Genomic DNA, 15,504 nt, shown 5'->3' with positions numbered 1-15,504 from the left:
AGAGACTGACCTAAACGTGTGTTCATCATTATCTCCTCCTGCCCAGATGTCCGTCTGCCTGGAAGAGCTGTTTCTGCTCTTGAGCGAATAATTGGCAGAGGCACAGAGTCCTGTCATTCCGTTTCACCTAATGGTGCATTATACTTCATTATCAAAGAAAGAAGAAATTAGATGCAGCTCTCCATGGTGGAGCCATTCACTTGAAAACTTGATGGCAGTAAAATGATACCACACCAAGGAAGGAATAAAAGACTGCAAGTTTTCTATCACTGTGGAGAAAAATTAATTTGTCTTAAAGGAGACTTTACAACATGTTATCATCAAAACACCATGGGGTAATCTTGGGAATTTCAATGAACTCTTACAAAAGGGTCCCAGGAAAAGTAACACTTTCTTCTCTTTCTTTTCCAAATTCACCCTGTGGACAGCAGGAAATCACAGTAAATACTATGTGGATGTGAATTAGTAATTAAGTAAGAAGAAAGCCTGTGACAAAGATAGAAGGATGTCTAGACATCATATACACAATTGCCTCCCTGGAGCACTTTGCCATTCATTAGTGCTGGTTATGACCATATAGCTCCTATATATTATTTCACTTAAATCTTTTCATAATGCCAATGGAGCAGCTATTCTTATTTTAGTTCATTATTTGAGGCACTTAGTGGTTAAGAGATCTGACCAAGGTCACACATTATAAGTCATGAAATCAGGAAATAATAAACCCAAACTGTTTGACACTGGACCACTTGGGCTTCGCTGTGGAGGTTGTGGGGTGATCTTTATGTTAATATTTATTCCTTCTTAGAGAAAATTTGAACAACTGCAGGGAAGTGGGCTCTTCCTCCTGTGGTCAGATTCACAGTTGCTGAAATTACCAGCCTGGCCCCTTTGAGAAGAGTGCATGTGCCACATGGTCAGCCTTGAATGTTCAGTTTGATTCATTTCCACAACCATGGATTGAGAGCCTTCAGCGAGTCAGACACTGTGACTGTGCTAAGTGCTTGGGGAAAAGAAACAATGAACAAAAGGTCCTGCTCTTGAGGATATTAATCTGTAAAGAAATGTACCAAAAGCTTAATAATGGATACTTCTGGTATTTGTGTGTCATCTTTTCTCTTTTTACTTTTCTGAATAAAATGTCTGTTAATATGCATTATGTAAAGAATCCATTTACAAAAGAGGGCTGCAAGAAAAGAAACTCTTAAGAAACCTAGCTGTGATGGTGAAATGTAACTCCGACCTTCCAACTCCTCACAACTCATAGGCACTACTCTTTAAAGTCACCCTGAGAACCAATTAATTGAATACCTACTGTGTACTAGACCCGTGGTCAGCAAACTGCGGCTCGCAAGCCACATGCGGCTCTTTGGCCCCTTGAGTGTGGCTCTTCCACAAAATACCATGGCCTGGGCGAGTCTATTTTGAAGAAGTGGTGTTAGAAAAAGTTTAAGTTTAAAAAATTTGGCTCTCAAAAGAAATTTCAATCGTTGTACTGTTGATATTTGGCTCTGTTGACTAATGAGTTTTCCGACCACTGTACTAGACAATCTGCTAAGTGTTGCAAGTTATAGATAAACAAGATAAACCTGCTGGCTTTGAGGAATTTATAGTCCTGTGGGAAAAGCTCCTGGTGGAATACGATATTTTTGTACATAGACACTGGTTTGTTCTGTTTGCATAAGGCTTTTGCCTTTTTGTAGAAAATAGCTCTTACATCTGTCTAGAAATGTGCATTTCCATATTGGCATGAAGTGTCATCCTTTCAGTTATGCAAAAAAAAATAAAGATTTTCATTGCATGCCAATAAAAAGGCAGAATAATACCACAGAATCCTATCTATACTAATAAAAGGGTAATATGCTAATTAGACCGGATCAACCGGACGTCGTCTGGACATCCGACATCCTTCCAGACAAAGTCACAATGGTGGGGGCCGAGTCAGAGGCTGTTAGGGGAGATCAGGCCGTCACAGGGGAGCAAGCAGTTAGGGACACGATCAGGCCAGTGGGGGAGCAGTTAGGGGCAAGATCAGGCAGTCAGGCAGAGGTGGTTAGGGGCGATCAGGCCTGCAGGGGAGCAAGGGTGATCAGGTCGGCAGGGGAGCAGTTAGGGGTATCAGGCCAGCAGGCAGAGGCAGTTAGGGGTGATCAGGCAGACAGGCAGAGTGGTTAGGGGCTATCAGGCAGGCAGGCAGGCAGGCAAGTGGTTAGGAGCCAGCAGTCCCGGATTGCGAGAGGGATGTCCGACTGCTGCAGGGATCGGGCCTCAACTGGCAGTCAGACATCCCCCGAGGGGTCCCGGATTGGAAAGGGTGCAGGCCTGGCTGAGGGACTCCACTCCCCCTGTGCACGAATTTCATGCACTGGGCCTCTAGTTAGATATAATAGTTAAAGAGCCTCTAGTGTTGGGTAGAAGTCTGAAGTTGAAACAGTAAACTGCAAAATGCTGAAAAAAAAAGTTCTAACTCTTTTCTAAATCCTCCTTATAAACTAAAGAATGAGCCAGAGGGCTAACCTGGAGGCACTGAAGCTCTATGTTTGCTGTTGCTATTAGTATGATAAACAGAGGCCATTGTCTGCCCTAACCTTAAATCCTGCCCAAAGAGCCTTTCTGCCTAAATACTTCTTTGAGTCTAAAAAATAGAATTTCAGGCCTGTGTTGGCCATATTTTGGACTATCCTGGTCTTTTGTCACCGCTGTAAACAGTCTCACATGTAAGAGGAGGTGATTGGCATTGCAACTATGATGGGTTTGCCAATTAGTTATTCTATACCAATACAGTTCACATGTCACAATTCATTTTTAAAGTATTAACTGGCATTTTGTGCTGGTATAGTTAAAGGAGATGAGGAGATTTCTTTTTTTTTAATCAAAAACTCTCTTTTGTATTAATTGAATAAATTCAATTTGCCCAGCTCTCTTGGGTTGTTTTAAAACTGGCATTGTTTCAGCAATATTGATGAAGCCTGCAGCTTCAGATAAAGAGAAATACAGCAACACCTGACTTAATGACATAATTAAGAATGAAGGGCTAAATACCATTTAGCTAAACTAATAGTTCAATATATTGAGGCCTAAAATCCCAGTGGATAAAATCAGGAATGAACTGCATGCTGCAATTAATGACCCAGACTTTGAATATAATGAAAATAAATGAGTTGAATTCTTTGCAGTGTATCACATGATAATTGAATAATTGACTGTTAAAGATCATTGACATCAGGTACAAATAATAAGCATCCGCAATTGAAAATCTTGATTTTAGATGCAAAAAAAACAACATTTTCCAGAATAAAATTGGAAACAGATAGTTATATGTTTCTGTAAAATAAATACACACTCACACACACATACACATACACATACATATTTAAGCACAGACTGATCCTAGCTATAGTCAGTGGGAAAGAGCTGTGTTCTACCCATGTAACCTAATGTGCCAATTGTCATTCTAGCAGAGATTCAAGAATTCAAGACTCAGACTCTCTCAGCCACAGGCCTCTGTCTGCCAGCTGTGAGAACCCCAACCCCTGTAACCAGGACCTAACGAGCTGTTTGCAGACTCCATATGACCCCAAACAGTAGATCATAAAGAGAAAACCACTGAGAGAATCAGAGGGAGAAAAAAATGGAAGAAGAGCCAATGCACTGGCCGGTGTGCTAAGTAGTTAGAGCATCGGCCCGCACCCTAAAGGGTCTCTGGTTCAATTCCAGGTCAAGGGCACTGGGTTGCAGGTTCTGTCCCTGGCCAGGTTGGGGCGCATATGGGAGGCAACTAATTCATAGGTCTCTCTCACATCGATGTTTCTCTTCCCTTTCTCTGTCTCTCTCTCCCTGTCTCCTTTCACTCTCTAAAAATCGATGGAAAAAAATATCCTCAGATGAGGATTAAAAAACAAACAAAAAATGGAAGGGCCAAGAAACCCTCAAGCTCAAAGGATAGAAAGATGAGGGAAGAGTCTAAGACAGAGTAAAAAAGCTATTTTATTTTGGAGATTGAAAAGATAGGGCCTTATATACAAAGGTTCATTTCCTACTGATCGATAGGCATGAGATTCAAGTATGACGAAAAAGAATTCATGATGTGCAGCCTATTAACTCTGTCATCCTCTGATGCCTTGAGAAATTCCCAGAAAGTCTCAGAATCGCCAACCAAGTCACCACCCAGTCCCAATTCTCTCCAGCAATGCCTTAATCAGTAACTTCTAAGATAAGTAAGATGATTTACAATTCAATAGTCGTATTTTTAGTCTTATTTCATTATAAGTATCATAATGTCAGGAAACTGATGGCTATTGATTTTTTTAAAGTGTTTAAAATCTGTTTAAATATAGTTTTTACTCTTTAAATGGAAAATAAATAAGCTGGTTGGTAATGCTACCCATTATTTATCAACTCTCTCCCACGGGGTCAGGGGAAAATGTCAGAGGTCATGTCAGAGATCCTGTTAGAGGACAAAACAAAAGTAACAGGGAAATGAGGGCCATAAATAATATGGCCCTAAACCATGAACTGTGCTGGCCCCTTGAACCTGGTTGCTTTGCATAAAGGTGCTCAAGGAGCAACCAAAAGGTAATCCAGTTGCACTTGAGTTTCTCCTTCCTGTGAAAATCCTTTCCTTTCCGACTCAACTCGAATAGCTCCAGGGCAGTTTGATCCCCACTGGTGTTCAGTGGTGAGGACATCACAGAGCCATATGTTCCCATGAAAGGAGGTGCTGAGAAGTGAGGGGATTCGCTGCAATTATTTCTCCAGTGATCCTGGGAATTCCAAACTTGCTATGACTCTCTATGAAGAAAATACAGGTCTCCGCCTAAAACACAACTTTCATTTAAAAAAACTCACTAGAAGAAGATTATGAGAAAAATGGAGACATAGGGAGGAAAACGTCTTCTTTTCATTTCTCCTCATTGACTAGGCTTCTCTTTTTATTGCACTGCTTATTTTGGTATAAAATAGTATAGTTATTTAGTAGGTATCTGGCATATTTCTAGGTTTATGAACTCCAATAGATCCTATAATTGCCTGTAAGAGTGAATCTGAAACCTAAAATAATAACTGGGTCATGTGTCCACACACATATGTGCCCTGTTTGACCTCTGAATCTCCATGGGTTCTATACCCTCAGGGACTGACTACCTGAGTGTCTACTTCAAGGAAACCTTGAAGGCTAGATTCTGAGGCTGTCCTTAAATTTGGCACAGAATTAGGGTTAAGTGGAATCCATCTGGGAAGAAACCACAGGCGGTATTAGAAGAGATAACCTGGAGATAAAAATCCTTGAGTAAACCATTAAATCCCTTTCCTCCCTGGCTATTTGCTCAGAAAAATAAAGCAAAGGGTATGATCCCTTCCCTCATCCCATTTGGCTTCCTGAATCTTTCCTTACCATTTGGCTCAATAGCCAACAACAGGACTGATTGGAAAATGACAAACTTGGTTACATTGGCTGCAACAGGAGTTCTGGTTTCCATCTCTGCTATAACAACAAACCCCACATGTTTACTAACATTTGTGAAATGCTGATTCTTGTCATTGGGGTCACACCTATTTTCCTCAGCCTAATGGCATGTTTATTTAACCAAAGTTCTTATGTGGGAGCAGTAAGCGCATAAAACATGTAATAAGATAGCAGATAATTTTAAAACTAGAGACTCTACGCAAGCATGAGGCTAAGTAAACACAACTTTCATGAGTTAAGATGGATTGCAGCCAACCTCTGACAGTACTTCACAGTTTGTACTCGTTTTCCCACACATGGTCCTGTTTGATCCTTGCAACAACCTGGAGGTACTTTAGCCCGAATAGTTGTTATTCCTACTTCACAGCTCGGGAAACTGAGTCCTAGAGAAGTTAAAGTGGCTTTTCTAAGATCACAATTCTAACCAGCCAGGTCTATATTTAGCGCTAAGTTTTCTGACTCCAGAACCCATTTTCCTTTTATTATGTTTTGCTGCCTTCAACTAAATATATAAACCATTACATTAGGGACAGACTTTCAAAACAACAAACATGTTGCTGGTTTTCAAAAAGCTTTTAGTAGCTGCTCAGAACACCAAAGTCTGACAAATTCGGCAAAAAAGCAGACACAGGGCCAAGGCATTTTGTAACTGAAATCCCCAGTGTGTTCTCTCCTAAACTTGACCTCACTCGCCAGAAAGCTTCTCAGTTGTTTTGTTCAATTTATGCCATGAAATTAGTTGGGGAAATGAAAATCCTTGGACATCAAGAAAATACCCATCACCTAGATTCTACAATTAACATTTCATCACGCTTGCTTTACCACGTATCTACCTGTCTTTTCATTCCTCTATCCAACCGGAAATTCACATTATGTTTCTGAAGTGGCAGACATCAGTAAACTTTACTCCTGAACAGTTCAGCATGCATATTATTAACTAGAGGTCAATACTTGCTTACGGTTCTCTTTTTAGGTACATTTTTCTTATAATCAAATACACAAAGCTTAAGTGTACCATTCAATAAGTTTTGCCAAATGTGTACACCCGTGTATCTCAAACCTCTATCTACCCTCAGCCCAGAAAGTTCCCTCCCCTCATGCCCCTTCCCATCACTATTCTAACATTTGTCGCTATTAATTAGTTTTATCTGTTCTACAACTTCGTATAAATGGTGTTATAATTTATTTACTCTTCTGTGTTAAGGGATTTTTCTCACTGAAGATCATGTCCTTGGGATGCATCTGTGCTGTTTCGTGTGTCAGGAGTTTATTCCTTTTAATTCTTCAGTATTACTCGATTATGGAAATATACTGATTTCACTTTCCTCTTGACAGACACCTGCCTATTTCCAGTTTGGGGTTATTCTAAATAAAACTACTGTGAATACTCCTATAGAGATCTTTTTGTGAATGTTTTCATTTCTCTTGGGTAATTACCTGAATTGCCAGGTCATAGGATAGGAGTATGTTTAGTTTTATAAGAAACTTCCAGCCCTAACCAGTTTGGCTCAGTGGATAGAGCGTCGGCCTACGGACTGAAGGGTCCCAGGTTCGATTCCAGTCAGGGGCATGTACCTTGGTTGTGGGCACATCCCCAGTAGGGGGTGTGCAGGAGGCAGCTGATCGATGTTTCTCTCTCATCGATGTTTCTAACTCTCTATCCCTCTCTCTTCGTCTCTGTAAAAAATCAATAAAATATATATATTTAAAAAAAAAAAAAACTTCCAGAACTATTTTCAAAGGAATTGTACCATTTTAACCCCCACCAACAATGCATGAGAGTCTCTGTTGCTGCACATCATCACTGATAGTTGACTTGGTCAGTCTTTTTTGAATTACAAAATAAGAATATCCACAATAGAAAGTGTTTCTATCATCAAGGGATAATTAAGGCGATATCCATACACATGTACCCGTTACTATATCAGTTCAGGTTTCTTAAGTTGGCTAATTAAAGACATTAAATCCTAATTCTCATCCTTAAGGAGTTATTTGAAAGATACATTATTTGGCAGTTATTTTAAATGTTTTTGCATTCAACTTGAGGTCTAAATCACTGAACTACTGTTGATGTTCATTTCTAGGGTATTTTCCTATTACTACTGAGGCTTTCAACATAATCAAAATGGTCAGTTTAGCTTTTGACTTATGCTCATAAGAAAATAATATAATCACAACCTAGTCACTAACTGATAACATTTCTTTTGTCTGAACTGAATGAGTATCAGTCACCTCAGGAATGTCTCATAGACCTAAAACTTTAAGAAGAATGAATCATTGTAGACTGAGTGTAAGTGATATGTGGTAAAGTTAGCTCTGAGTTAAGTTGCTGCCATTTTCTTTTTAAATCATTATTTAAAAAACTAGAGGCCCGTTGCAGGAAGATTCCTGCAATAGGGCTTCCTGTGGCGGTCTGCTTCCCTCCCTTCTCCCCCGCCCCGCCTGCTTGCTTTTCCACAGCTTCGCTCCCTTCTGCAGTGCTTGGCTTCCTTCTACGCTGTCTTCAGTCTTCGCTCTGCACCTGGATATGCAAATTAACCGCCATCTTGGTTGGGTTAATTTGCATATTCACTCCTGATTGGCTGGTGGGCGTGGTTTGTGGGCGGGGCAGAGGTACGGTCAATTTGCATGTTTCTCTTTTATTAGATAGGATATGATTTCAAAGTGAGGAAGGGAGGGAGAGAAAGATAGAAACATCAATGATGAGAGAATCATTGATTGACTGGCTCCTGCATACCCCCTCCTGGGGATAGGGCCCACAACCCAGGCATGTGCCCTTGACCGGAATCCAACCGTGACCTCCTGGTTCAAGGGTCGATGCTCATCCACTGAGCAACACTGGCCGGGTACAATTTTATATTAATGTAAATGTTTCCTTAGGCTTTACCATTTATCCCTGGGAAGTTTCAACCTTTCAAATTGCTGTTTTCTTGGCTTTTCCTCCATTCCCCATACTCTGACTCTTGCTCATTTGTTATGAAAATAGCCTAAATGATCTTAATGCTTCTCAAAACCGCATTTCTGTTCACTGCTTATAACATTAAACATAGTATAACCCATTTGACAATTTGCCTTTTAATGAACCTTTAGTAATTAGTAATACAACTAAGTGCTCTAAAGTGGGAGAAATAAAACATATAAGTCTCGAGGCTAATGTAATCCGGTCAAGGGATCATGAATCACTGACATGAAAGATAACGTTCCCACAGCTCTTTAACTAGTTCCTCTCTTTCTCTATACTTCAATTTTTCCAAGATCTCAAAGGATAATCCACGAGTATATGTATTACGGTTTTAACTAGGAAATGTGTAATGCAACTTTAGCAGCAATTAATTTTAGTTGGGCAGATTCCACTTCCAATGGCACCTATTTAGTTCCTTCCCATAACAGTTACAAAGGGTGAAATGGTTCCACAGTTCCTGGAATCACCATTGGCTACAGAGGCATTAGGGAGATGGCACCCAAGGAAATGTTATGAATTAGGCATTTTAATCTCCATTTCTATTTGCCTTTTTTGGAAGCACTTAATACATTGCTTTATCTCTCTCTGTTTAGCTACAAAATAATAAAACATACTGGCTCTGAACTTTATGACTAGAATATTAACTCTAGTCATTTCTTTAAATTACTTTAAATGTCATCTATATACGAGGTTTGCATATTTTTGGAACTAAGCCACTACGCACATATTTTATATCTTTGAAAATAAGAATACTCCATGGCTTGGAATGATACTGTCCTTGCTAATTGTCCCACTCATCAAATGTACAATACATACAACAGATTTATTATAGGTGTTTTTTTTAATCTGCATATGAGCCACCAGGGCCAATGTTATGCGTAGGTGAAAATAGGCAGCCAAGATTGGGACGATGAAGCAGCACAGAAACGAACCGCCTGCCTTAAAATATTTTCCCTCTAACCTGCCTTAGGGATGAGACACTATCTTCACATTTTCCTATCGAAGTCAATGTATTAGCAGGTAACATACAGCATGACTTTTGATTACACCAACTAGTAATGCCCATTATCCCTTCAGAGTCTAGCGGGGCCATGCGGGGATGGGCCACAGACAGAGACATTTTGAAAGGCTCAGATGGTATGAAATAATGCGGCCTTGTGTGTGTGGTGGAGGAGTATGGAGGTCCAGCCTGAGGGTGGGAGACTCTGAAAGAAAATCTGGAAACTTTTACCAGAGATATGCTTGATTCTAATGTTGGCCTAGGGCTAGACCCCTGAGACACCAATGAGAGAGTAATGTGGTCTTTTATTTTTCTGATAAAGCCACATTTTGCATATAAGCTCTTTTGAGACGCTTCGTTCTTTCTGACACAGGAAAGACACAGGGTGACTGTGCACCTCACTGGCACTGAAGCAAAGAATGTTGCATTTTCTTGTGTTATGTAAGCCACCAAGTTAGACACACTCTGGCTCATCCACTAAATAGGTATTGAAAATGGAAACTGTCATTGTAAAGTGCTGCGTAAATACAAATTCCTTTTACATCCAGAATTTAAAAATTGAAGCATCAATTGTTCTCCTAATAATTACCCCAGACATTTTGCCACTGACCCACTTTCCAAAGGATTCAAATCCAAACACTGCATTATTTCATCAGATTTCAATGCATTTTAAATGAATGAGGATAGAAATAAAAATAACACATTAGGACAATGGACAGAGTTCACTTGTAAGCTTCTTTCATTTCAGATCTATCTCTAAACTTTATCCCTTTTGTTTAAGTTTGCTTTATTCAACACATGCTAATTTACTTGCATATAAAAGAAAGAGTTTTGCCCTGGTTGGCCTGAGCACCAAAGGGTCTCGGTTTCAATTCTGGTCTAGGGCACCACGTGGGTTGCAGGTTCACTCCAGCCTAGTCAGGTGCTTGCGGGAAGCAAGCAATGGATGTGTCTCTCTCACATCGATATTTCTCTCTCTCCCTTCTCTCACTCTCTTTCTCCTACTCCTCACCCCCATTTCCACTCTCTCAGAAATTCAATGGAGAAAATATCCTTGGGTGAGGATTTAAGTAAAAAAGAGTTTTATTAACAACTAACTCCTCTTTTCTTAATCAAAAAATAAAAGTGATCACTCATGTTTTATCATATTCACATTTATTTTTTTAAATATATTTTTATTGATTTCAGAGGGGAAGGGAGAGGGAGAGAGAGATAGAAACATCAATGATGAGAGAGAATCATTGATTGGCTGCCTCCTGCACGTCCCCAGTGGATAGAGTATCGATATCCACAGGCCAATGCTCTATCCACTGAGCCAAACCAGCTAGGGCTATCATATTCACATTTATATTTTTATCGTAGTTAATAGAGAAAGGCTCAAGGACTGTAGAATAAATTTTAAAACATAAGTTCAGTGTTTAGTTAGCACTAGATTGTTAAGCATAATTATTAGAATTTTATTACTTTTCTCTTTTTTCATAAAAATTTTCTTTTTTCATTAAAAACTTTTGGCCTCTCACAAATTAACCATAGCAAACAATAAAGGAACATCCTTTAGACAGAAACAAAAGACTTTGATAAAAATAATTTGTATCTCTAATCATATTATGCTAGGGTCTTAATATTAAAGAACAATCTCACCACTGGCAATTGACTAGCTCTTCATTTGTCTCTCTGAAAATAAGAGGTTTTAATCTCTTCTTGCAAGCCAGGATATTCTTATGGTTTAAATATATTTTGGAATTTGTTCCAATACTTAAGTTGAAAATATCTGATATTTTCAATTACTTAAAACATTTATGATTTTCAGCTCCCAGCAGAAATCTGCTGCTGAAGGGGGGAAAAAATTAAGAGCTGTTAGTCATAAAGACACTTACATAAGAACTATGATATTGGTCATTGGTTTGAAAGCAGGAAGTCCTAAATTTGAGACTCAAAGATTTAAGGAAGCATTATTCAGCACCTTTTCCTCTCAGAGCTAAGGCGAATGGCTGATGAGTGAAATCCTGAGAATGTTCACAGCTTTTCTCTTTCATTGTGTTGCAGCCCGGAAGGTGGTGAGATCCATCCAGAAATCTGTCGGCTTTATATCCAGCTGCAGTGCTGCTTAGAAATGTACACAACAGAGATGCTAAAATCCGTATGTCTGCTGGGGTCTCTTCAGTTTCATCGAAAAGGTAGCTACATTTAATATATTGCCATAAACCCTGAGGAATATTAAGCAGAAGCTCATTTTTTTTTGCAAAGTACCTGCATGCACTGTATGTCTATCTACACACAATTAGAAAGGATGTAAATGTTCAGGAAATATTTGATATCTACAGTAATAAAAGAGAAAGATGCAAATTGACTGTACCTTCGTGACGCCCACCAGCCCATCAGGAGTGAGTATGCAAATTAACCCAACAAAGATGGTGGGTTAATTTGCATACACAGGCACTGAGCAGCCGGGGGGCGGGACGCTTGTGTCATCACCATGGCAACAATGCAGGTGTTCCACACCACCCCAGCCGCTCTGGGCCTCTGGGCAGTGTGGGAAGGTGGAAAGTTGGCTCTGGGCCAGAGCAAAGGCAGTGCCAGCAGCTAGGGGAAGGAAGGCCCATTCTTGCATGAATCTTAGTGCATCGGGCCTCTAGTAAATTAATAAAAGAAATCAATATCAATTCTAAATGCCTAAGAACACTGATCGCCTTGAGCAGAAATTGTGATAGAAACAGTTCTCAATTTATTATTTTACCACTTGTGAGCATGACTTTGGTTAGAATTGACATAGGCATCAAAAATATATATTGATCTTACTAGGCTAGTAAATGCTATCCAAGATTGCTGCTATGTATTTCCCTAAATGAATTAGGTTGCAAGAAGACAAATTACATATTGTATCCCAAAGATTTAAAAATAGGAGAAACTCAACAATAGGGAGGCATATTAGTTATAGAAAATCTCATTACCAGGCTTAAACTATAAAAGGAGTCTATTGGCTGAAATGACTGAAGCCTCCAGCAGTGGTAGTGGCTTCAGCATGGTTTGACCAGACTGCCGACTCCCATTCTCAGTGATGTTCTGTCTTCTCCTGGCTTTACCTTCAGGCTGCCTTCCCCCACATTAGCAAACTGATTGCGACAGTTCGAGTAATAACATCTGCACATCACAAGATCCATAAAAAGTCAGAACATCTCCCTACTACAGACTAGCAAACATCCTAAGCTTCATTCTGATTGGAGCAGGTCAGATCATGGGTCTACACTTGAACAAATCACTGTTGCCAGAGGGATGGAATTATGTGGACTGGTTTAGGCAATCCAGGCCCATTCCTGGAACTAGCAGAGGATCAACCCCACCCAACCAGTGGCTCTTACATGATGTGAGAGGGTGGAATGGAGTGAATGCTGGGAGGAAGCCAAAAGTTCCATTACTGGAGGAGTAAACCCATATTTTCTTCACTAATTCACCAAACAGTAATTTATTGGGAACCTTCCGAATGCAAACATTTTGTGCTTGAACTCAGGAGAATAGAGGGTACATAGAATGAAATACTTGTCTATTATTTAAATTCAGAGATAGAAGAAGTTAATAAACTAATACTCAAGGAGAATCTTATTGAAAGGCTTGGGCTTGAGTTGGATTGTGAAGAAGATAGGGTTCAGGTAGGGAAGGAAAAAGACACTTCAGGGGAAGCAACAAAGTAGAGATTTGAAATCAAATGAGCATGTAATTTGAGGGGAGCTAAATAACATGAAAAAGTATTTGTAAAAATTATATCTGCGTATATACAGATATATACACATAGGACTAAAAACAGGGTCATGCTATGCTCAAAAAAGAGAACATTTTCTCCATGTACATATACTATTTATTTTTATCTGCATTCCAAAAGCTTACCTTTTAATGGTTTCTATCTTTACTTCTGTTACTAATACAAGTGAACTTGTTTGAAGAGATTATCTCGACACTCCTGAAGCCTGATCAGAAAAATGAGTATCATACACACTGATGATCTGATGACATCCAAACAGGTTGTTATGGCCCAGTGTATTTACTTGTCCTCTCTCTCTCTCTCTCTCTCTCTCTCTCTCTCTCTTTCACACACACACACACACACACACACACACACACACACACACACACATCTCCCAGCTCTGTTTAAAAGTAAAAGAGGTCCCCTCACCCAGGTTTCTTCCTTACTGTATTTGGTGTTGAGCATACAAATAAAAAAACACATCACCTTTGAACTGATCAGCTCATTTGGTCTTCACTGTCTTCTGTCTCCATTGTCAGCATTTGACCTACTTCCTTCCTTTCCTCTTCTTTTAAAAATAATAAACGCTGCTTCTTGCTCTAGTGCCTAACTTATATACAACTCTAAAAATAATATAGCTGATACAGTGGTATTCCAATGTGGCCTTGGGCTAGGGAAGGGGACTATCTAGATGACCTCACTAAGTTTTCCAAGAAATCAATGCACCACCAGTCAGCCCAATTTCCAAGCCATAAACCGTTCTTTTTTCATTCATTTATTTGACACATATTTATAAGCCAGCCACAATATACTACTAAATTCTACTACTTCACATCAAATTTAATAAGTTACAATTCATGTTGACTGTTAGCTTTCCTGAACATCTCTTTAATCTTCTGTCCATGTCTACTCTTAGGCCACCATCAATTCTAACCTATGTTACTATGGATCCATCTGTCTGCCTTCCATCTTCAGAGAGATAGAGATAGAGATAGAGATAGCGATAGAGATAGAGATAGAGATAGAGATAGATAGAGATAGAGATAGAGATAGAGATAGAGATAGAGATAGAGATAGAGATAGATAGAGATAGAGATAGAGATAGAGATGATAGAGGTAGAGGTAGAGGTAGAGGTAGAGGTAGAGGTAGAGGTAGAGGTAGAGGTAGAGATAGAGATAGAGATAGAGAATATCAAATAGTCCTTAGAGTCTCAGGGGAATAGTGACTCCCATTCTAGCCTGTAACACTCGAAATTTCTTTATGCTTAGAACCCCTTCTGGTATGTTTTTATTATGCTATTATGAAAACTGGTGTTTTGATAACTTTTAGGTTATCTAATTTCTTCTTCCTTTGTGTGAGTATTACAGGTTGGCCATTCCCCTCTTCTTTACTATTTCTTTTCCATCAAGGAAAGAAAAAAGAATTGTAATTGAGTCATTAAGTTTGGCTCAATAAGAGTCTAGTCAATTTTTCTTTGAGATTAAATACTGAAACCAAATTGCTTCATGGTTATTTTTATTTCTAATCACCTCCCTGGCTGCCACCAGAGGTCCAGCAAGTATTGTATATCACACCTAGTTTTACTATTGTATTGAGGAGTCAGGAGTTTACTCTTTGGAGGGCACATAAGGTCACTGCAGGTGCAAAGAGTATGGTTTCTTTGTGGGGGAAAAAGAAGCCTCAAATCATTTTAACGTTCCTGCAGTGTGCATGAACTTAGTAACAAAGATTGTCATTTTCTCCCATTTAAGCAAATCATGACTATCCTTAGTCCTTAGCATTATCTTTAGCGGATCTGTATATTTCTTTTGCATATAAAATGCTTCTGAATTGTTGCTATCTCATAAGTTTGATTGATACAATCTATTATTTGGAAATCTTTTATACTTTACAACATTAAGCTATCACCAAAGAAATGAAGAAAAACTACTAAAATGATGTTTTCTTTTTTTCATAGCCAACAAAATTAAATTAAATTACTGAAATGTGAGGTAAAATCCACATTTAATAAAGGCTATTGGGTTATCCCATGCAGAGTGTGGTTCTGAAAAACTGTTTGTAGTTTATATTTCTGAGGAGAATAATTTTAGACATCTTGTAGTTTCATATTCCAGGATGTTAAATTGTAGATTGGACCATTACTTGACAAAGTCTAATTTCTATGTTTATAGTGAAAAATAGTTGCTCTCACTTCTTCACACTTTGGTTGGTAGGAAATCTTTTCCCATAACTGAGTCCATGTATCACATTGACCGTTAATGCCATTTCCTGCCACCAGATGAAATGAGATTGCAGGTTTCATTCACTCTGAGGGAATTGAATGATCCTGCTCTCGTGG

General features: G+C 39.1%; 1 protein-coding gene across 1 annotated transcript in view; it reads left to right on the top strand.

Annotated features, from left to right (window-relative positions):
* RGS7BP (regulator of G protein signaling 7 binding protein) overlaps positions 1-15,504 on the top strand; it is a 102,125-nt gene that overhangs the window by 51,573 nt on the left and 35,048 nt on the right. Inside the window, exon 3 of the mRNA XM_080679143.1 lies at positions 11,473-11,603. Within this exon, the coding sequence (XP_080535269.1) occupies positions 11,473-11,603 (131 nt within the window). The remainder of the gene's footprint in view (positions 1-11,472; positions 11,604-15,504) is intronic.

The sequence above is a fragment of the Plecotus auritus genome (assembly GCF_963455305.1).
Source record: "Plecotus auritus genome assembly, chromosome: 7".
Taxonomy (NCBI): domain Eukaryota; kingdom Metazoa; phylum Chordata; class Mammalia; order Chiroptera; family Vespertilionidae; genus Plecotus; species Plecotus auritus.
The sequence above is the reverse complement of the archived record's forward strand: the minus strand, read 5'-3'. Positions and strand labels throughout refer to the sequence as shown.